The following is a 23765-nucleotide window of genomic DNA, read 5'->3' on the forward strand; positions in this document are numbered from 1 at the left end:
TGTTCATAGAGTCACTACGAGTCACACTCAACGCGACAACAATTAACAACAACAACAATGCAACAACATATATATAGAATATAGAATACAAAATACAGAATATAGAACATATTGTATAATATAGAATATATAATAAATATATAATATATACAATACTGTGTAGGGATATATCCTTTAAAGCTAATCCTGTGTAAATTTCATCCTTTAAAGTGTTCTTTCACTCTTTTTAAAACAGTTTATCTATCTATCTATCTATCTACCTACCTATCTATCTATCTATCTTGATAAGGAACACCATGATGAGAGATATAAATGGTACATGAAAGAGTGGAAAACCCTTCATAAGATGAAATGATACAGTGAACGCAAAACTGAGCTTAAGTAAGGCAGAGAGAATGATTGTATAAGAGAGGACAAGGTTCTGATGTCCTGTTCATAGGGCTGACAGTGAGTCATAGTTGACTCAATAGCACTTAAGAACAACATATGTATACCTATGTCTTATAAATCTATTTGTCTATCAACTATCTATCTATCCATCTAGATACAGATGCATTTAAATATATAAAGCTAAAAAAATCAACATATAAAGCTGATTTAACATTTGGATACTGATGCTTGAAATTTTAGAAAATATAATCATTAATGAGGAAAAGTAACATTGCCCATCTAATTAAGCAGTCATGTCACATAAAAATACTTATCCATTATGTGGTTAAGATAAAAGAGTTTGACTGATTATAATACTTTAAAATGGGGTATAGTAAAATGGAATCAGTAAACAGTATGATCCTAACTGGGAATATCATGTGTTACTTACCATTACAACTTGGCCTCTCTTCTATGGTCCACGTTCCATTAGCTTGGCACTGGACGAGCCTCCTCCCATCCAAGTAATAACCAGGACTGCAGCTCAGCACTACTTGAGCTCCATATTCATTCAAAGATCCCGAAACCAATCTCCAGATGACATGTTCTGAGAGTTGAGCTTCGATACTAGGACAAGTAATGGCTAGAGGAGAAATAGATTTATCATCATCATTTTTCTCAAGAAATCAACTGACAGTTTTAATGGTAAGGTCCTGCCTGTTACATGTAAAACAAATTTTGTTGTGCATCAAGCTGGTTTTCTTTGCTATCCAATAGTTGCACATATGTAAAATATATTGTATGGTCTCGGAACAGTTTCTCTAGAAATCTTATAGTCAGACTGAGCCTTAAAAGAGTGACACCTTACACAGAGGTTTACAGTTCACTTGGAACCTATGACACCTTTCACCACATAAATGACTTTCTTTGCTATCCAATAGTTGCACATATGTAAAATAATATTGTATGGTCTCGGAACAGTTTCTGTAGAAATCTTATAGTCAGACTGAGCCTTAAAAGAGTGACAACTTACACAGAGGTTTACAGTTCACTTGGAACCTATGACACATTTCGCCACATAAATGACTTCCTGTATATTAAAGTCTTATGTTTTCTTGTCTCAGTATCCTCTAAAACTTGGGATAGTAATTGAATAGCTGAAAACAAGTGTGTACACTATTTTTAAAAACTAGCTGCATTACCTGAAACACCTACAACCAGGAAAGGATAAAATAGATGAATGGGATCTTCTAAGAATCAAATCCCTATGCACATCCAAAAGTTTCTCCAACAGGGTAGAAAGGGAAGCCAAAGACTGGGAAAAAGTATTTGGTAATGACATATTGGATAAGGAACTTATATCCAGAATTTATAAAATACTTGAGCACCACAAGAAGATAAAGGTAAATAATCCAATAGAAAAATGGGCACAGGATATGAATAGACACTTCACCAAAGAAGACATTCAGATGGCTAACAAGCACATGAAGAAATGTTCAAAATCCCTAGCTCTAAGAGAGATGCAAATCAAAACAACTATAAGATATCATCTCACCCCAGTCAGAATAGCAAAATTTAACAGAACAGCAAGCAACAAATGCTGGCGAGGTTGTGGAGAAACTGGAACCCTTATTCACTGTTGGTGGGAGTGTACAATAGTGCAACAACTGTGGAAGGCGGTATGACTGTGGTATATTTACATGATGGAATATTATGCTGCATTGAAAAACAAGGAACTCATGCAATATTATTCAAAATAGGTGAGCCTGGAGGACATTATGCTGAGTGAAGTATCTCAGTCACAAAAGGACAAATACTTCATGGTGCCACTGTTGTGAAACAGGACTGACCTCGGGGTTGGGGAGACACTGAGAACGGTGGGTTCAATTATGTATATACTGCATTGAAACAGATGGGGGAGAAAATTGGTTAAAAGGGATATGTGATTATGTATTTTTGTCATGACAGGAGTCCAGAGTGAAGGCTGCATAGTGGAGTGGACCTGGGGGGAGGGATTGTAAAACAATGCAAGAATTTTTCTTTTACTTCCAAGAGGGTAGTGTACTAGCGGGGAGGGTTGGGAGGGCAGAAAAGTGCAACAATGAATAAAAGGAAATCCAAAGTCTCTGTAAATTTTCATTGAAATTAATAATAAATAAAAAAGTAGCTGAATTAATTTCTATAAAACTCCCATAGAAACTCTGTATATAATTGGAAATATAATCACACAAATCAGATGCACACATTCCAGGAAAAAAATATTACAATTTTTAAATGAAGAAATATATTTATGCACTAGGGAAAAGCCTAAAATATTGTTATATGCTGTGTAATTGACTGGGACCCATACTGAATCAGACCTGCAGGTCTTCACTCCCATAGATCTACTAGTTGAAAGTAGCAACTATATAATTATCAGCAGAGTGCTTAATAAACTTTTACAATGTAATAACAACATTCTTAATAATAAAAAAAGTATTTTTTAAAAGTTATTGTACTTACTTAATAAACAGAAGCTGTAACAATTGAAAACCATTAGCAACAGTGGCCATTGCAATAGTATTAGCCGGACAATGCATCTAAGTGAACGTGAAGAATTTTATAAATAAGATGAAAATAGAAAAATGACTTAATTGGGGGGCTTACTGAGAGTTTGTATCTATTTTTCTGAAAAGAATAATAATACTTAAATTGTGTGACTTTTTCTGAGCCTTTTCAAAGTTAAGAGGCACCTCTTTAATGAAGTTTCACTATCAAAAATCCATCACAGTAACTAATACAACTATATATATGCATTTATGTGTTGGTATATTGTTTAGAAAGTGTGATGACAGAAGGGGTAAAAAAAATCCAAAGTAACTGAGTAATGTAAGGAATATAAACAGAAACTGAAGATACAAAATAATATTTTATAATATTATTATGTTATTAGAAATAATTATATATTTATAAATTATATATAATAAATGATATAATAATTATATAAAATTTATAGTAATACCTTGTCCTTTTTCTAGGGCTTGGTAGGTTCTTAAGATTGTACTGATATTTATTTTATTTAATATTTTGAAAGATGATCTGAGAGAATTGGTGTACAAAACCAACTGAATTTGCATTTGCAAATGGTAAAGAGATGGTGAAGAGATTGGGGTTGCTAATAATTACAGCTTGCTCAATTCCACAATCAACATCCTTGGCACCAGCAGTTAGGATATCAAAAGACGAATTGCACTGGGAAATCTGCTGTTAGTGACCTCTCCATAATTCTGAGAAGCAATGATGTCAGTCTAGAAACTAAGGTGTGTCTGATTCAGGCCATGTTCTTTGCAATTACTTGCTGTGCATCAGATAGCTGGATTTAATGGTAAAAAAACAATTTTTAAGCTAACACCACAGCTTATTATTAGGGCACTTTCCCCCCTTTTTGTTTCCAATTAATATTCAACTGGTTTAATTTTTTCCTTAAAAATTCAGTATGTTGCATCATTATAACATTCATGATGACATTTCCAGTCATTATTTCACCTTATCTGAAAGATCAGCCTTTCCCTTACCATTATCTATATTTAGAGAAATATGCAAGCCAGTTACTTTATACCTTGTGTGTAAGCCCCCTATTTAAAGTAAATAAATTTCTTATTTGCCCAGTCTATCAAACCAGTACTCTAAGGAAACAAACATGCCTTCTTTTTTTTTTTTTTAAGCATCTTCTATTAAACTTGAATCTACATCTATGAAGAAAGATCCACTGCAGACCAATCAATCAGGTCATAGCAATCAACACTAGCTCATGTAATGAGTTGAGTTCTGGTCATCACATCTCCAGCTAGGTCCAAATAAGCCAAAAACTCAGGAGTCCACACTTCTTCCTGTATTTCAGATCAGCTTATTTCCTTACTCAACTTTAGCCTGATATGGGCCAAATTAACATATCAGGGATCCTCAGGACTCCCTGCGCCAGCAACCCTCCTTCATTTATCCATTCATCATGGTAGATGGACAGTGCTAAAACAAGTCTAAATTCAGCTTGTCTCATCAATTTTGTGTATCTTTCACTGCCGCTCTTCAAGGGGACACAGGTGGTCACTGCAAGTTGAGCACACTCTCCAGATTCCTTTAACTTTGAAGTCCTGGAAAGAAGTTATGATATTTCTCTCTTTATCTCGTCAAGTAGACCCAGGTGGTCATCATGAGTTAAGTATACTTTTCAGCTTTCGGGTTTTTTTGGTTCATTGGCAATCTCTCTTTTCTATAAAATGTAACTTTCTTCAGAGTACTAGGTGGGCCTTACTGTTTCTTAGGCTAAGCTCCACACTCTACCGAATTTTACTACTTACCATAAACATTCTTCTAGGGCAATGTTTCCTTCCCTTTTTTGAATTTCCAGTTCATATTCAACTGGCTTAATTTTGTTCTCTAAATTACAATATGTCCCATCATTATAACATCCAGTATTTATTAACATTTGTTACATCCATAACCATCAGGTATATATTTTCCACAATCTATAAAATAAATATCTCAATCTAATAAAATCCAGTATCTTTTAAATAAACACAAACTTTAGTCCTTTATACAACTTAACATTACTGTGTAAATAAATAAAAACTGCAACAAACCCAGAAACAGCAATATTCATAAAGTTAAAGAAACAAATTCCTTAACCCATAAACCTGTTAAGGAATTAATTCTTTCAACTTTATTCTGTACTTTTTTGGTCTGAGGCCCTGAAGCAGCTTCTCAACTTACTTTTTTTTCATTCTAGTACAAGCAAAATTAACATTTTGAATTGTACATGCACACAGACACACATACTTTATAGAAATAAACAATAACCATTTTAACTGTACATCTTCCCAAGTCCCATATTCACAAAACTAAGCCATAGTCCTATGAGTTTGAAACAATGAATTGAATTCTGAATTGAATTCTAAAAGGACCAGATGCAGCATGGGAATGGCTGAGTCTTACTTCTCCCATCTTCATAAAGGGGAACTTGTTCTCATCAATAATATCCATACCAAAAAATAGAGAGCTTCTAGTTCAGACATGCCACCTCCATGCTCCTGCACCTATTTCCACTAATCACTGGATTTGATATTCACTGTTGACTCACAGACTTTACTCACAGTTGTGATATTGAAGGTGGGGCTTATTAGGAAAATAGAATGGGGAGTAGGAGAAGCAAAGGATATTTCACCATGTATATCCAGATTTAATCCAACAGTCCCAAGTCAGATTAGCAACAAAGCACAATTTCTTAATTAGTAAAAGATCTACTTTCAGTTCAGCAACATTCATTCAAGAAGCTTCTGGTTTCCTCAATCATCCTATAAGGTTTACCTCAGAGCAGTAGATAAAAGTCAGCTTCTCCTTTAATCACCTCGCAAGCAAAGCCATTGACTGTGGCCAGTAAAATGTAAGAAGCCTCATAATGCACCTTTCCACAGTCTCTTTCAAGCAATACCACAGTTTCTTCACAATCTCTCTACCACCATCATTGCTGGGCCTTGCTCTACAGAGTGGAAAACATTCTCTCTTATACTAGTCTTATAGTTGTAGATAATTTGCAAGACTATGTGTCCACATTTAAAATAGCTGGAGACCAGCAAGGCTAATGTAATGTCAAGACAACTTAAGAAAACATCACATATACTGTAAAGTAGGAATCAATTCACAAAAGATGCTCCAAGGGCTTTTCAGAGACCGTAAGCTTGACTTGGCAGCAAAACTTCTTATCACTAAGGAATAAGAGTTTACTATGCTTGGAAGGGTGGAGGAATAGCACAAAAGAGGAAGACTCTAGATGAGATGCATAGACTCAGTGACTTGGGTAATTGGACATAGTCATGTCACAGACGGTGAGGTTGACTCAAGATAGAGCAATGTTCAGAACTGTTGTAAATAGGGTCACTGTGAGTAGGAAGTGACTTGACAGCACATAACAACAACATAAAATAGTGCATGGAGCTCTGGTGGCTTAGTGGTAAGGATCTACACTGAAATCCCAAAGGCTCACATTTTAAATCTACTAGTTGCTCTGAAGGAGAAAGACAGGGAATTTTCTCCTGTGTGATTACTGCCTTTGAAAACCTGTTTGCAGTTCTACTATGGTCAGTTCTAACTGAAAGGTACACAGCAACATAGAATAGTGTACATGATATATACACAAATGTATACTTGTTGTTGTTGTTGTTATGTGCTGTCGAGTCATTTGCGACTCACAGCGATCCTATGTACAAAAGCCCTAAACTCAGCTCTGTCCTGGGCCAATTGCACTGTCTCTGACACTCCCATCCCGATTACCCCAGTCACTGAATCAATCCACCTTATAGAGGGCCTTCCCCTCCTGCGCTGTCAATTGGACTTGGAGGGTGCTTTTCTTAAAGCTAATTTTGCTCACAGACATCTTGCAAAAAGTTTGCATAGTTAAAAGTATGCTCTTTGGGTACAAAGAAAATGTTGCAAGTTTCTTAGGATTCAGTCTTCTAAGACACACCAGTACAATTCTTCTCAATATTTTATAATATGTACAAGGAGGACCTTGGTGTTGCAAATAGTTACCTAAGGTGCTAAAATTTTATTTAACACAGAAGTGCTTTGGAAGAAATGCCTGGCTATCACAGCCACTAAAAACCCTATAGAATATATTTCTACTCTAAAACATCTGAGGTCACCGTGAATTGAAAGAGATTTTATGTCAGCTGGCTCTTAACAATATTAATTGTGTTTCTCTGAATTGTCAAGTTACTGCTTTTTAAATTTCATTTCTTTTCTAAGCCTGATGCACTCTTACTTCTAAGGCATACTGTTGTTGTTAGGTGCCATTGAGTCAAGTACAACTTATAGTAACCCTTTTTGTTTGTTTTAATAATTTTAATGAGCATTTACAGAGATTTTGGATTTCCATTCATTCATTGCTGCACTTCTCTCCCCGCCCATCCCTCCAACGCACCCCCCCCCCGCCCCCGTTCGCTCCTCTCTTTCAAAAGTAAAAGAAACACTCCTTCCCTGGTACACAATCCCCCCACAACCCTTCAACCGCCCCAAGTACATATAGTAACCCTTTTAATGACATATCTCAACTCTTCTATCCTGTGCCGTCCTCACAATCTCTGACACACTCAACCCCATTGCTGCAGTCAATGTGCCAATCTACCTGGCTGAGAATCTTCCTCTCCTTCACTATAACTCCACCTTTCCAAGCTTGTAAGCCCAAAGTATGTGAGACAAAGCTTAACCATCATTGCCATCAAGGAGCACTACGACTGTATCTTCTTCAAGATGTTCTTCAAGGCATATATTATATCAAATATTTCATGACCAGAGTAAAGAGTATAAATAAATATCTTTTAAGAGCTTTGTTTGATAGAATACTTAGCTCTCAATGGACACACAATTCTACAATGTATACTGTCTGTGTGTGTATAATGAAAACACTGACATTACAGTGATGTATAAAATAAAGATTGTTGTTGTTGTTGTTGTTTGGTGCCTTCAAGTCGTAGAAGACTCATAGCGACCCTATGAACAAACGCCCTGAGCACTGTTCGTACATAAAGTTTCTGGAGGCAAGCCATTTCGGAAGCGGATGCCACTCCTGCGTCCAGGCTTTTTTTAGTCAGGAAGCTCCAGCCAACACTGTCCACCATGGATACCCATTACCACGATTGGCACATCACTGTCACAGTCTTTAGCATCACAGCAACCACAAGTTACCTCTCTACAGCAATGCACAGACCAGTGCTATACCATCTAGAAGAATGTTTGACAGGAAAAAAATTTGAACCAGGCTGGAGGGCTGCAGGCCCGAGGGCCCTTTGGGCTTAAGGCCGCCTCCTGCCTCAAACCCTAGGCTAAGCCTGGCTTGCCTCGCCCCGGGGGACAGAGCAAACCTGTACGTCAAACACATGCCCAGAAAAGCACTCGACTTCAAAAGCTTGCCAAGATTCCTGCGCTCACACCACGACTATAGCCACTAACCTTTAAAAAATGGTTAAATGAATGGGAATTGGTAAGATTGCCTCAAACACATGATATTTTTATTGTTTTTAGATGTCGTTATATCAACTCTGATGCCATATTCATCATCTATAGAGTTTATCTTTAAATATGATTTATCCAGCCATTCCTTGAAGATCAATATTAAGAAAACAAAGATCACCACAGGGCTAATTGGCAACATATCATGATAGAGGTTGAAGAGTTTGAGATTGTAAACAGTTTTAGTATGCTCGGCTATACAATCAACACTCTTGGTACCAATAGCTTGGAAATCAAAAGACCACTTACATTAGAAAAGTCTGCTGTCAGGGACTTCAGTAGAGTACTAAAAAGCAATGATGTCAATCTAGAGACTAAGGTGCACCTGATCCAGGCCATATTTTTTGCAATTACTGTCTATGCATCTGACAACGACAAGAGATGATAGAAGGAGAAAATACGCCTTTGAGCTTGCTGGAGAAGAGTACTGAATGTACTAACAGAACAAATAGGTTTGTCCTGAAGAGGTGAAATCAGCCTGCTCCTTGGAGACAAGTCTTCTGAAGTTCTGTCTTACATAACTTGGGCATGTTGCAAGGAGATACCAGTGCTTGCAAAGGGACATCATACTTGTGAAGGTGGAGATACAGCGCAAGAATCAAAGACCCTCAATGAGATTGATTGACTCAGTGACTATGGTAATTAGAGTAGGTGTATCAGAGACAATAAGGTTGGCTCAGGATAGAGCAGGGTTCAGAACTGTTCAACATAGCATCACTATGTGTTGCTAGTGACTCAGCAGCACATAACAACAACAACTTGACTTTGCTATGTAGATGGGCAGGAATATTAGATTGATGATTCTTAGCTTACCCACAAGGGATTGGCTATCTACCATTCCACAAGAGGTTTGGCTTGTCTCAACAATCTACAAGAGGATTGGCTAGTCTAACCAATAAATATGATACCTCTAGCCAGAAGAATTAGAATCCTCTCCATCAGAAAAGAATAAAGAGGCCTTCCTTGTCCCACCCTGGTGAAGAGGAGGCATAAAATTGCAAGACACACATTGGGACCACAGTAGGAGCCCTGGAGAAATCACAAGAGATGTGACTTTGGAAAAGTGGGGAAAGCCAGGATTGGAAGGACAGAGAACTTCATTGGGTGGCTGTGTAGAGCCAATAATGGCAGGACTGAAGACCTTGTTGGGCAAGTGAGAAAGAAAAGCAATATTATTAAGACTGAGAATTTGAGAATACCACAAGGCATAAAGCTAAAGTGTTTGCATGCACATTTTGGGAGGTCTTGATTACATTCCATTATTAATATAAATTATACCTTTTTCTTTTCCCAGTATCACTGTGTGGTCTGTGAGCTATCACACTAAATTTTGGGCCTACCAAAGCACTAAGGTTGCTATTGAGATGAGTATAAAGAGATATGGGAGCATGGGACATATGTCTAACTTTATGGGAATTGGTTATGTATTATGGATGCTGTGGGTAGGGTAATCTAACTCTGTGATGTTGATAAAGGTCAGATAAGACCAACCATATGTAGCCATTACTCTTTTTTTACATCATCTCTTACACCTTTAAGTCTATTGTAACAGTCTCTGTGTTAGTCTATCTCATTGAGAATCTTCCTTTCTTTTACTCACCCTTCATCTTTTTGAGCATGTTTCTTTCCAAAGAACAGCTCCTCCTAGCAATGTGCCCAAAGTATAGGAGACAAAGCTTTGCCTTCCTCACCTCCACAAGTTTTCTCCCACAACACAACAGAGAACTATCAATTCTTCTCTGTCATTCTTATCAGATGCATAGAAAGTGATTGAAATGATCATGTCCTTAATCAGATGCACCTTAGTCTTCAGATTGATATCATTATTTCTAAATACTTTAGTGAGGTCCCTGAGAGCAGACTACTTTCCCAATGCAATACATCTCCTGATCTCCTGACTGCTGGTAGAAAGAGTGCTAATTGTGGATCAAAGTGAGATAAAATTTCAGTGGGCTCTCTGTCTATAATGATGTTGCCCATTGATCCAGTGGTGAGGATTTTTGTCTTCTTGAGGTTGAGATGTAATCCATATTGAATGTTGTAGTGGTTGATAGTGTTCCCTTGCTCTGCTCAGACAAAAGCTCCCTGGTTCTGGTACAGATTTCTTATGATCATAATTAAATGTTCTCTTATTACCTTTTTTCTCAGTGTTAGCCATAATTTGTTATGATCTATACAGTCAAACACATTTGCAACATCAATAAAACACAAATTCTTTTGGGACTGTCTGCTTTCACTCAGAATCCTATTGACATCAACAATGATATATCTTGTGCCACATTCTCTACAAAACCCAGCTTGAATTTCTGTCAGTTCTCTGTTGATGAACTGTTCTAGCCACTTTTGCATGGCATAAAACAATATTTTGATTGCATGTAATATTAATAATATTGTTTGAGAATTTCCACATTCTGTTGAATTATCTTTCTTGATACATGTGTAGATCTCTTTCAATCATTTGGCCAGGTAATCATGGTCCCAATTTCCTGGCACAGACTTTTGACCAGATCCAGGGTTACATTTGTTAGTTGAAAACATGTCAATTGCTATCTCATCAGTTCTTAAGGCTGGCTTGCTTCCCTGCCTGCCTGCCTCCCTTCCTCTCTCTTTTCCTTTCCTTTTCTCCTCCTCCTCATTCTTCTCTTCTCTCTCTATCATTTATTTATTGATTGATTTATTGATTGCTGATGCCTTCGGGGCAGCTTGAACTTTTTCCTTCATTATAATTGACTTCTCCAAAGTATTGAAGAGCAATGATGTCAGTCCGGACACTAAGATGTATCTGATCCAGGCCATAGTTGTGGTAATACTTGTTATGCATTAGAAAGCTGGACAATGACTTGGAATGATAAAGGAATTGATGCCTCTGAGCTGTGGAGCTGGAGAACAGTAGTGAATATTTCATGAACTGCTAAGAGAACAAACAGGTTCATCCTAGAGATAGTGAGACGTGGCTTTTCTTTGAAGGCAGGAATTCTGAAGCTTAGTCTGACATATTTTAGACAGGTTGCAAGGCAGGACCAGTCCTTAAAGAGGGGTATCATGCTTGGGATGGTGGAGGGACAATGGAAGAGAGGAAGACACTCGATGAGATGGATTGATTCAGTGACTTGGGCAGTGGGGGTAGGTATGTCAGAGATAATAAGTTTGGCACAGGATAGAGTAGGGTTTAGGGCTGTTATACATAGGGTCGCTACGAGTCACAGGCAACTCAAAGACACATAGCAACTACAATAATAAAAATTGACTTTTGATCATATGTGACTGCCTAAAATATTTGTCAACCAATTCTTTTTGGTATAGTGCTTCTGTATTCCTTCCATCTTCTTTTGATTCTTCCTGAATCACTCAAGATTTTGCTCATAGCAGCTCTCAGTATTGGAGCAAGATTTTGTGTTTCACTTAACTCAGCTTGAGAAATGCCAAGTGAATTCTTGCCTTTTTATTGTACAGCTTCAGCTCTTTGAGTATTGTGCTTTAGTCCTTTCCTCTGTCTTCTGGAGCTGCCCTTTGAAATCTCTGTTCAATTCTTTTACTTATGTATCTCTTTCCTCTGTTTAGCTTTTGAATAATCTAGAGGAATTTTCAGAGTCTCTTCTGACACCCATATTTATGGGTGACATCACAGGTACTTTTAATCCTTTTCTTTAATTTATAGTTTCCAGACTTTCTACAAATTAATGCTGCTCAAAGAACAACAAGTCATTAATCTAAGAATCTTAGGAATGTTAACAACAGTAAAACTACTCTTTCAATTTTTAGAAAAATATCAAAAGTTTGAAATATTTAAACTTAAAGCCAAGGAAAAAATATTTTATTTATGGTACAAATGTATGTTTGTAGACATTAACTGTTACATAATTAAAACACTTAAAAGTATGAAAAGTTATATTAATACTGTATAATAGGCTAGTGGAATTATTTAGAAAAACAAGAGTCCTTATGTTTCATCCTTACCTTTTTTTAAATCTTCCCACACATCTACAACATAGAGACATTTTTAGAGACCATAAAGGGTGTATGTAGATTAAAATATCTCCTACATTAAAGAAGTATCTATAACATAAAACATATAGAATTCAATGCTTATTAATGAGTAATTTAAAATTGTATATAAAACATTTTCATTTTATTACATTATACATAATAAATTTATAATAAGTTTTCAGAACAAGGTAGTGCTAAGGCATATGGAAGATGGTAGGATACATGAAGACTGAATCTGGGAGTAGGGGAAGTGAGCAGAATATCACGGAAGAAAAAACTTAAATAAGCTAAGGGCATTTGAAAAAGGAAAGTACAGCCTTGGAAAGAATGTTTGGCTGCTTCACATTTTTCTTAGGGCTGCCCTTGCCATTCAGAATCCATTGGAAGGAGCATATATATTTCCCCCTAGACTCCAGAAAGAAAGTTACATTACAATCAGAAGTCAACATAAAGTAACCTCACTGCTACAGTACTGACTTTATAAAAGAAAACATTTCATTCTTATCAGCAAAAATATCTTGGACCAGAATTCACTTGGGCTTTTTCCAAGTACATGCCAGCATTCCTCAAGTGTCCAAAATCAACTAGACGCAAAATAGCTGCTACACTACAGCTATTGTAGTGACTTGAATTCTTAGTTATTTATTTTTCTAGTGGTTTAATTTTTTTTAAAAAAATATTTTCTTCATAGTGTACCTTTGAGTTTATATAGTAAGTTGATAATCAGATATCCTTTGACAGGAATGTGGTGCTATTGTTATTCGCATTTCATAGACAAACAAGTGGGCCAAGGATCACTTCAAATGAATTAGAGTCTCTGGCTCTATTGTGTTTCTCCAATTTAGATACTGTCTTTGACAGCAAAAATGCAAGAATATTTTTATCCAATTTATTACTAAATAAGTTTACACTGGATATATTTGTCAAAATTAAATCAATGATGACTGTAAACTAGGGAAGTAAAACCATCAAATGAATAATTTTTAGAGACTGCTCTGTAAATGTGATCAATCTTGAAAATGTAAAAAGATAACTATTTCTCTTAAAATAATTTTTGGTCAGTTAACAATATTGGCTTTAGGTAAATAAATGGTCATACCAAGTTGATTAACACAAATTGTTTTTTAAAAGTGCAGGTTTAGGTGATGTAGCTGTTTGTTAGAAAGAAGTCCATCTACCAATTACCCTTAGATCCTCTTGTTTCCTTAGTGAAAGATGAATGTTCTTTTACCCACTTCCAAAAAGGCAATCATTGTAAATTCTATGGAACATAGTTCATCCTTGAGATGTATGGGGTTACTACGGGTTGGAATAGATTAGATAGCCAATGGGTTCTAGTAACTTAAGGAAAATACACATTTTGGAACAATTTTATTCTGTTTTTATAGAGTGCAAAGGCCATTCTAAAGAATTTTTAATACATACACCAACTTAACAAGTTCTAACACTCTTGGCACCAGTAGCCAGGAAATCAAAAAACGTATTGCGTTGGGAAAGTCTGCTGTTAGGGACCTCTCTAAAGTACTCAAGAGCAACGGTGTCTCTCTGGGACTAAGGTGCGCCTGATACAGGCCATGGTTTTTGCAATCACTTGTTATGCATCAGAGAGTTGGACAATGACTAGGGAGGATAGAAGGAGAATTGACACCTTTGAGCTGTGGTGCTGGAGAAGAGTATTGAATGTACCATGGACTGCCAAGAAAACAAATAGATTCATCCTAGAAAGGGTTAAACCAGGCTGCTTCTTGGAGGCAAGGATTCTGGGGCTTCGTCTGACATGCTTTGGACATGTTGTAAGGAGAGACAGGTCTTTAGCGAGGGACATCATGCTGGGCAGAGTGGAGGGACAGCACAGGAGGGGAAGACCCTCTATGAGGTAGATTGATTCAGTGACTGAGGTAATCGGAATGGGTGTGTCAGAGGCAATGAGATTGGCACAGGATAGAGCAGGGTTTAGGGCTGTTGTACATAGGGTCGCTATGAGTCGCAAACGACTCGACCGCACATAACAACAACAACAAGAACAACAACAATATGGAAATTCAGTTACCTTGATTATATTATCTAGGTTGAACAACTGTTCTCATATTACCTTTTCCAATTCACTCCTCATCCATTAGCATAGACTTACTGTCCTTTAAATGTATTACCTACTCTTTCATGATGTTACTGTCAATTTAATCCATTATGGGCAGAACAAAAATATCAAGACAAATGCTCTATATTAATTAAGCTAAATTATGGTGGCCTAGTGGTAAGATCTTCAATATCTTTCATGAGGCTACCAATCAGCCCAGTGGTGAGAATCTTTGTTTTCTTGATGTTGAGTTTCAGTCTATATAGAAGACTGCAGTCCTTGACTTTCTGCAGAAAATGTTCCTGGCCCTCCTTAGTTTCAGTAACCAAGGTTGTTTATCTGCATAATACAGGTTGGTGATGAGTCTTCATTCAATTCTGATGCCACATTCCTCCTCATAAAGCCCAGTCTCCCAGATGATGTGTTCTTCATAGATTGAAAAGGTATGGAGATAGGATGCATCCCTGGAGTACACATTTGCTGAATTTGAACCATGCAGTGTTTTCTTGTTCTGTTTTGACAACTTCCTCCTGGTCCAAGTTTCACATAAGCACAGTCAAGTGTTTTGGCGTGCCCATTCTTCTCGGTGTTAGTCCATAGTTTATTGTGATCCACAGAGTGAAATGCCTTTGCATAGTCAATGAAACACAGATAGACATTCCAATAGTACTCTGTGCTTTCTTCCAAGATATATCTAACATTGACTATAATATCCCTAGTGTCACAACTTCTTCCGAACCTAGCCTGTATACCTGATACTTTTCTGTTGTAATGTTTCAGTATTTTTTATACTATCAAGCAGAATTTTGCTTGCATATGATATTAATCACATTGTTAGGTAATCATCACACTCTGTTGGGTCACTTTTTTTCTTTTTTCTCTTTGTAACAAGAACAAGTATGGATCTCATTCAGTCAGTTGGCCAGGTAGTTATCCTGCAGATTTCTTGGCACATCTTGGCATCCTGGGTAGTGTCTGTTTGTTGAAATATGCTGTCTATTCTTGAGAAATTGTATTTTACCAATTTCTTCAGAGCAGCTTGATATTCCTCCTTCATCTCTCTTGATCATACATTGTTTCATTAAATTATTCTGTGTCAGTAAATTCTTTTTAGTATAGTGACTCTGTATACCCCTTCTATCTTCTTTTAACACTTTCTGGATCATTTAATATTCTGCTGAAACATCCTTAAGTATTTCAACTCAAGGTTTGGATTTGTTATTCAGTTCTTTCAGCTTAAGAAATGCTGAGAGTTTGACTCTTTTGATTTTCTGCCCCCAGCTCTTTGCATATTTCATTATAATTTTTCTTTGTCTTCCCAAGCTGCCCTTTGCAAACTTCTGCTCAGCTCCTTAACTACCTGGTTTCTTAGCTTTGCTTTGGCTTTTCAGTGTCCTAATGCAATATTCAGAGTCTCTTCTGACATCCACCTTGGTCTTTTCTTCATCCTCTACTTTGTAGTGACCTTTTGCATTCTTACTGGATATTCTTGATATCTTCCCACAACTTATCTGGTCATTGCTCATTAATATTCAAGTCCTCAATCAAACCTGTTCCTCAGATGGTTTTGAAATTCAGATGGGATAAACTCAAGGTCAAATTTTTATTAAGTCTTGAGGTCTTAACCTTTTTTAGTTTTAGTTTGAGATTGTTCGCTGCTTCAGCTTGCTTGGCTCCATAATCAATACTCTTGGTACCAGCATCCAGGGAATCAAAAGACAAATTACCTTGAGAAAATCTGTTGTCAGGGACATCCTCAGATTACTGAAGAGTAATAATGTCAGTCTGGGAACTAAGATGTGCCTAATCCAAGCTATGGTCTTCAAAATTGCTTGCTATACGTCAGAGAACTGGATAATGATTAAGGATGATAGAAGAAGAATTGATGCCTTTGAGTCGTGGTGCTGGTGAAGTGTATTGAATATATCATGGAATCTCAGAAGAACAAGCAGGTTCATCTTGGAGACAAAGAAACCAAGCTATTCCTTGGAGGCAAGGATTCTGAAGTAACAACTGACATAGTTTGAGCATGTTGCAAGGAGTGACCAGTTCTTAGAGAGGGACATCATGCTTGGAAGGGTGTAAAGACAGTACAAGAGAGGAAGCTCCTGGATGAGATGGATTGACTCGGTGACTGGGGTAATGAGAATGTGTCAGAGAAAATGAGGTTACTCAAGATAGAGCAGAGTTCACTGCTATTTTACATTAGGGGTTCTATGAGTTGGAACCAACTTGATAGCACAAGACAACAAAGAAGTCAGAATCTGACATGCAATCCCAAAGGCATGCAGTTTGAATCCACTACCTGCTCTGTGGGAAAAAGATGGACAATCTCCTTCCCTGCTACTACCATCTCTCAGAATCTTCTAGAGGGTCAGCTGTGGGTTGGTTCCAACTCTATGCCACACAACCACCACAAGAACAACATGGCTTGACTAGATCAAGAAGACAGAAAAGGAACACTATAAGGTTTAAAATTAAGAAATGTGTGTGTCAGGATTATTCCATTCTCCATACCTATTTAACCTGCATAATGAGCAAATTATTAAAAAAGCTGGGCTCTGTGAAGAATAAAGCAGCATCTGGCTTAGAGACTTTTCCTAACCTTTGTTATGCAAATGATACCATTTTGCTTACTGAAAAGTGAAGAGGAATTATAAAGCTTGGTACAGGTCAAACACTGCAGCCTTCAATATAGATTGCATCTCAGTAGCAAGAAAACAAATATACTCTACAATGGACCAATAGGAAATATCATGATAGATGAAAAAAGATTCACACTGTCAATGACTGCATTTTACTTGGGCTCACAACCAATCCACTTGGTTCCATCAGTTAAGAGAGTCAAAGACCTCTCCAAAATATTGAGTAGCAATAATGTCAATTTGAGGACTAAGATGTGCCTTGTTTAGGCCACAGTTTTTTCAATCACTTGCTATGCATCTGAGATCTGGACAATAAATAATGATGACAGAAGAATTGATGCCTTTGAACTATGTTGTTTAAAAAGAGCATTGAAGATTCCATGGAATGCCAAAAGAACAAATAAATATGTGTGTTGAAGAAGGTGCAGCCAGAGTGTTCCTTGGAAGCAGAAATAACAAAGCTTCATGTCACATACTTTGGACATGTAGCCATGAAAGGATATTCTTTGGACAAAACCAAGATTAGAAAGATGGAGAAACAGTGAAGAAGAAAAACACCAGGTGGATTGAGACAAAAATTGCAGAAACAGGCTTGACTGTGTCAGAGACTGTGAATATAGCAAAGGATAGGACAGGGTTTAGATTTATTGCTCATAGGGTTGCTACAAGTTGTACTTATCACTGGCACCTAGTGAAAATATGTCCTGATTTTTAAGATTTCAGAGGCTATATTTAATTTCAGATCACCTCAGGGAAATAGTTTTAAGGATACAAATTCTGGCTCTGCCATTTAGTAATTGTATGGTTATCATCAGATATTTAGCCTTTTTTAACATTACTCTGTCTTGTTAATTAGATAGAGGATTTTTATAAGGTTATTTTGAACATTACTTGATCTGGTCAGTTTTTCAGTGATGATAAAATAATTCATATTTTACTTGAAAAACATTGGCTTTAATTTTACCTTGAGTTATTCTGATTTATTATAGACTTACTTAGCCAGTGGTGAAGCAGGCAGGAGAACAGCTGTTTTGTTTAAGATATTCAGGCAATAACAATATGACCACCATTAATACAGCCCTTCAGCCTTTCTTCTCATAAATTAACAAACAGTTACCATAAATCTTCTGTGATGTTCTAATGATCTCCTAGGTGCAGGGATTCATTTGTTTGTTTTAACTTCGAATATCCCCTCATCATGCTCAATATAAATTAGTGCCTTTTATTATAAAACTAAATTGGAGCATACTTAATTAAACTTGGAAAATTTGACTTGATGTCATTAGATGTAAACAATTTAATCACTCTCACAACTGGTCTTCATATTCATAACTAATGCAGTGATTTTAGCATATCACTTATAGTATGTCTAAACTGGCTATGAGAAAAATAATCTATTTCTAGTCCTGCAACTGAGACTAAGTATAAGAATACCAGAAGAATATATTTTTATGCTTTTTTGACTATGCAAATGTAGTGAGAATCCCAGAACACTCAATTGTGCTCACGAGAACCTTATGCTAGACTATGAAGATCTTATTTGAACAGAGCAAGAGCACAGTTCTTGGTTTTTTTGGTAAGTTTAGGGATTCTTTGTTAGGTTGTTGTGGTTGCTGTTGTTTATTGCCAAAAAAAAGTATTCTTTACTATTGAAAAAACTGAAATGTAAGGCAGAGCTATAGTTCAAAGTCTGTACAACATGGGTTTCATGAAACAATGTATGGTTTGCTATTTCAAATTATTGATGTGTAGGAAGAAACTGCAGTTGAAAATTCGTACATGGGTTTTCCAAAACGATGCATTCTTTCATTCATATAAACACTGAGTTTCAGGAGAAAGCTGCATTTTAAAATTCATGCAACACAGATTTCACAAATGAATGTATGGCTTTCTACTTGGCAATACTGGTATGTGTCACAGAGTTGCATTGAGGAATCATACAATACAGGTTTCACAAAACCAAATGTGCTTTCTTATATTAATAAAGTTTAAAGCAGGATAAAGGTACAATATAAAATTTGTGTAACACCAGTGAGGTTTTTTTTATTATATACTGTTTAATTTACAAAGTTTGTATGTTTTATCTGTTGGTACCAACAGTCAGGAGATCAGGAGACATATTGCACTGAGAAATTCTGCAATTGGGGACCTTACCAAATTAGCAGAAGCAATAATGACTATTTGGAGACTAAAATAAGCATGACTGATGCCTTTGAACTGTGGTTTTGGAGAAAAAGTACTGACTATTCCATGGATTGTCAAATACCAAATATAATTGTCTTGGAAAAGGTATAGCCAGTGTCCTGCTTGAAGACAAAGAAGACAACATTTCATCTCACAGTCTTTGGGTATATTCCTAGAAGAGGTTATTCGTTGGAGAGGGACATCATGCTTGGGAAGGTGGAGGGTTGGTTAAATAGAGGAAGATCCTCAATCAGATGGATTGACACAGTGACAACAGCAATGGGTTCAAGTATGTCGAGATGGTGAGGATGGAACAGGATAGGAGGGAGTTCAGATCTGCTGTTCATGGGGTTGCTGTAGGTCTTACTCAACTCAATGACACCTAACAAGAAGTCCTGGAATGAACTCATAAGACTATTTTGGGATGAATAATAAATATAAAATTTTAGGAGAATATCAGGACAGAGAAACCATTTCATATTATTCACTTTCAATGTAATTTTTATTTTTTCCATTCATATCAGCTACTTTACAGCCAGAAAATTGTTTCAGTCCCTTTTAATATCCAGTTTTTCTTGCTCTAGAGACCTAGTGGCAAGGTTCTACACTACAATCCTAAAGAAAGCAGTTCAAATCTATCTGTTGTTCCATGGGAGAAAGACGAGCAATCCCTCCTGTGCAACTATCTGCCTCTGAAAACCCTTTGGAGGATCAGCTTTGAGCTGGTTCTGACTCAATGGTACACAACAACAATGACAACAGCAATAGTGTGCCCCTAACAAACTATTAAAGAATTAAAGATGAATTTACTAACAATCCTAATTGAATAGAAAAAAAAATTCTGTCAGGATTATAAATTTCAACTCATTACAAAGCATTGTTTTTTTCTTCCCTGATTGTAGCAAACCAATTTACTACATTAAATTAGCTCACTTTTTCTGAAAATCTTTTATTAAAATATACAGGAAAGGGTGTACACACACACACACACACATATATAAATACTCATTTATTTACAAAGCTCATATACATTGGTTTTTCACACTGATCTTTTCGATTTGTTTCACCCACCGCAGCCTTTACCCATCAAATTGTGCGATCCTATGATTAACTAACCTAGCCCCATCTCCTTGCCTATCCTTACCCTTCTGCTCCTCCTTCCTTGGATCCTCATCCTCCCTCTATAAATAATGGTCCTACACAATATTTGTTCTTATGGGACTAAATTGGTTTAGCTAGCATAATGCTTCCTAGTCCCTTCAAAGTTAGGTGATTGTTGTTGTTGTTATGTGCCATCGAGTCGCTTGCAAGTCATAGCAGCTCTAGGTACAAGAGCCCTAAATGCTGTTCTATCCTGTGCCAATTTCACCATCTCAAACACACTCATTCCCACCACTCCAGTCACAGAATCGAAGGTCTTCCTCTCCTGATCCATCCCTCCACTTTTCCAAACATGATGTCCCTCTCCAAGGACCAGTCCCTCCTTTCAACATGCCCAAATTACGTCAGACAAAGCTTCAGAATCCTTCACTCCAAGGATCATTCTGGCTTCACCCTCTCTAAGACAAACCTGTTTGTTCTCTTAGCAGTCCATGATATAGTCAATACTCTTCTCTAGCACCACAGCTCAAAGGCATCAATTCTCTTTCTATCATCCCTATTCACTGTCCAACTCTCTGATGCATAGCACATAATTGGAAAGACTATAGCCTGGATCAGGCGCACCTTAGTCTCCAGCCTGACGTTGTTGCACTTCAGTACTCTTGAGAGGTCCCTCACAGTGGATTTTCCCAATGCAATTCATGTCTTGATTTCCTGGGTGCTGTTACCAAGAGTGTTGACTGTAGAACCAAGTAAACTAAAACTGTTAACTATTTGAATCTCCTCACCATCCATACTGATGCTGACAATTGGCCCAGTGATGAGTATCTTTGTTTTCTTGATGTTGAGCTTCAATCCATTATGAAGACTGCAGTACTTGACCTTCTGCAGCAAGCACTCAGGTCCTCCTCAGTTTTAGCAAGCAGGGCTGTGTTATCCACATAATGCAGGTTGTTTATGACTCTTGCACCAATTCTGATGCCACATCCTCCTAATACAGCCCAGCATCTTGGATGATCTCTGCTGCATACCAATTGAACAGGTATGTAGACAAAATACAAGCCAGATAGACCCTCTTCTTGATTTTGAACCATGTAGTGTCTCCTTGCTCTGTTCTGAAGACTGCCTCTTGGTACAAAAATAGGTTTCACATTGTTGTTGTTGTTGTTGTTATGTGCTGTCGAGTCACATGCGACTCATAGCGACCCTATGTACAACAGCCCTAAACTCTGCTCTGTCCTGTGCCAATCGCACTGTCTCTGACACTCCCATCTTAATTATCCCAGTCACTGAATCAATCCACCTCATAGAGGGCCTTCCTCTCCTGCGCTGTCCCTCCACCCTCCCAAGCATGATGTCCTTCTCCAAGGACCGGTCTCTCCTCACAACATGTCCAAAGTATGTTAGACGGAGCCTCAGAATCCTTGCCTCCAAGGAGCCACCTGGTTTAACCCTTTCCAGGACAAATCTGTTTGTTTTCCTAGCAGTCCATGGCATTCTTAATACTCTTCTCCAGCACCACAGCTCAAAGGCATCAATTCTCCTTCTATCCTCCTTGGTTATTGTCCAACTCTCTGATGCATAACAAGTGATTGCAAAGACCATGGCCTGTATCAGACACACCTTAGTCTCCAGAGAGACACCATTGCTTGTCAGTACTTTGGTTTCACATTAGCACAGTCAAATTTTCTGGGATTCCCATTCTTCTCAGAGTCAGCCATAGCTTGTTGTGATACACACAGTCAATTTCCCTGTTCCCACCTTTTGCATTCTAGTCACTCATTATTATTACTGGATCTTGGTTGCATGTTCAATTAATTTCTGACTGGAAATAGAAATCAGCCATTTCGTCCTTTATTGATCTGGTTGTTGGTGTGTAAATTGGAAAGATAATGGTATTAACAGTTCTTTCTTGTATTCTTATGGATATTATTCTGTCACTCACATCATTGTATTTCAAGATCGACTAGAAATAATATTTTTAATTATGTATATGACTCCATTTTTCCTCACCTTATCATTTCTGATGAAGTAGATTATATGATTGTCTGATTCAAAATACCCCTCCACCAACCCAGTTCATTTCACGTATGGCTCTTATATCTATACTTTTCTATTCCATTTTTTATCATTTTTATTTGCATAATTGATTGTTATATAGCAAACATGATAAAATAATATTTTCCTAAATTACTTACAGTTTGAATTTGGAACTTTGGAAATCTATCTGGAGAAACATGTCCCAGTTTAAAAAAATAAAAGGCTTGTCATGAAGAAACCAATCAGTGCTGTCACAGGTAGGAAGTTCGTCTTATTAAACATTGGGTTGTATAATAAATACTGTACTTTCCTTGAAAATCTTGTAAATTTAAAATATAATACAGCTTTTGAGAATCATAGACAAAAACTCCTTAGCATTATATTCTCATCAATGAAGTGATTGATTAAAGTGTGCCTTATTTGTGTTCCCTTACTTCATAGGATATAAAAGTTCAACGAGTCAAACAAACTCATCATTTTTCCATAATCAGTATCCTCCTGAATTTTGCAGCACAGACAATATAGGAACTTTTGCATCTGTAGCATAAGGGCTATGTGATCCAAATGTGTAAAATAAGCCTACCCAAACGTTTAACCCTATCTTAGAGTTTGGTTCTGACAATGTCTTCACAAACAATTAATATTTGTTAAGAAAGAAAAAAAAAAGAATGACCATTACTCCATTATTGAATTCCAACATGAAGAGCCAATTATGTTAGAAGTATAAATTAAAGAAGCACAAGTTGGCATTTTTTGTTCTTGGCTATGGTTGAGCAGAGATACTAATAGAGACTTTAAAGGACAGGTGTACACAAGTCTCTTGATTTTCACGGAGAAAGCTCATGAGAGGCCTGTAGACAGGCAAGAGAGAGCAAAAGAAATTGAACAAGTTAGTATATACACTCCCTTACTCATTTACCAGAAATTCTGTGAATATGTATTCTACGCAAGATGTAGAACTTGCAGCCATGGCATAGAAAATATTACTAGGACATGGCACTGGTCCTTGTGATCTGAAGCTTAGTATAAGATAGTAAATGAATAATCTAACACAAATCACAATAGAAAGTAATAAATGAAGTAAATGAGGTAATGAAAATTATGTGTTTATATCTTAGTCACCAGTGGTGAGAATCTTTGTCTTCTTGACATTGAGCCTCAATCCATATTGCAGGCTGCAGTCCTTGACACTCTGCAGCAGGCACTTCAGGTCCTCCTCAGTTTCAGCAAGCAGAGTTGTGTCATCAGCATAATGCAGATTATTGATATAAAGATTCTCACCACTGGACCAATTGGCAGCATCAAGATGGATGGTGAAG

General features: G+C 37.0%; 1 protein-coding gene across 1 annotated transcript in view; it reads right to left on the minus strand.

The window, feature by feature from the left end:
* CSMD1 (CUB and Sushi multiple domains 1) overlaps positions 1-23765 on the minus strand; it is a 2584888-nt gene that overhangs the window by 182075 nt on the left and 2379048 nt on the right. The window contains exon 49 of the mRNA XM_006895025.1: positions 821-1012. Coding sequence (XP_006895087.1) covers positions 821-1012 — 192 coding nt within the window. The remainder of the gene's footprint in view (positions 1-820; positions 1013-23765) is intronic.

The sequence above is a fragment of the Elephantulus edwardii genome, unplaced genomic scaffold, assembly GCF_000299155.1.
Source record: "Elephantulus edwardii isolate Elephantulus edwardi_28Jun2011 unplaced genomic scaffold, EleEdw1.0 scaffold00154, whole genome shotgun sequence".
Lineage (NCBI taxonomy): Eukaryota > Metazoa > Chordata > Mammalia > Macroscelidea > Macroscelididae > Elephantulus > Elephantulus edwardii.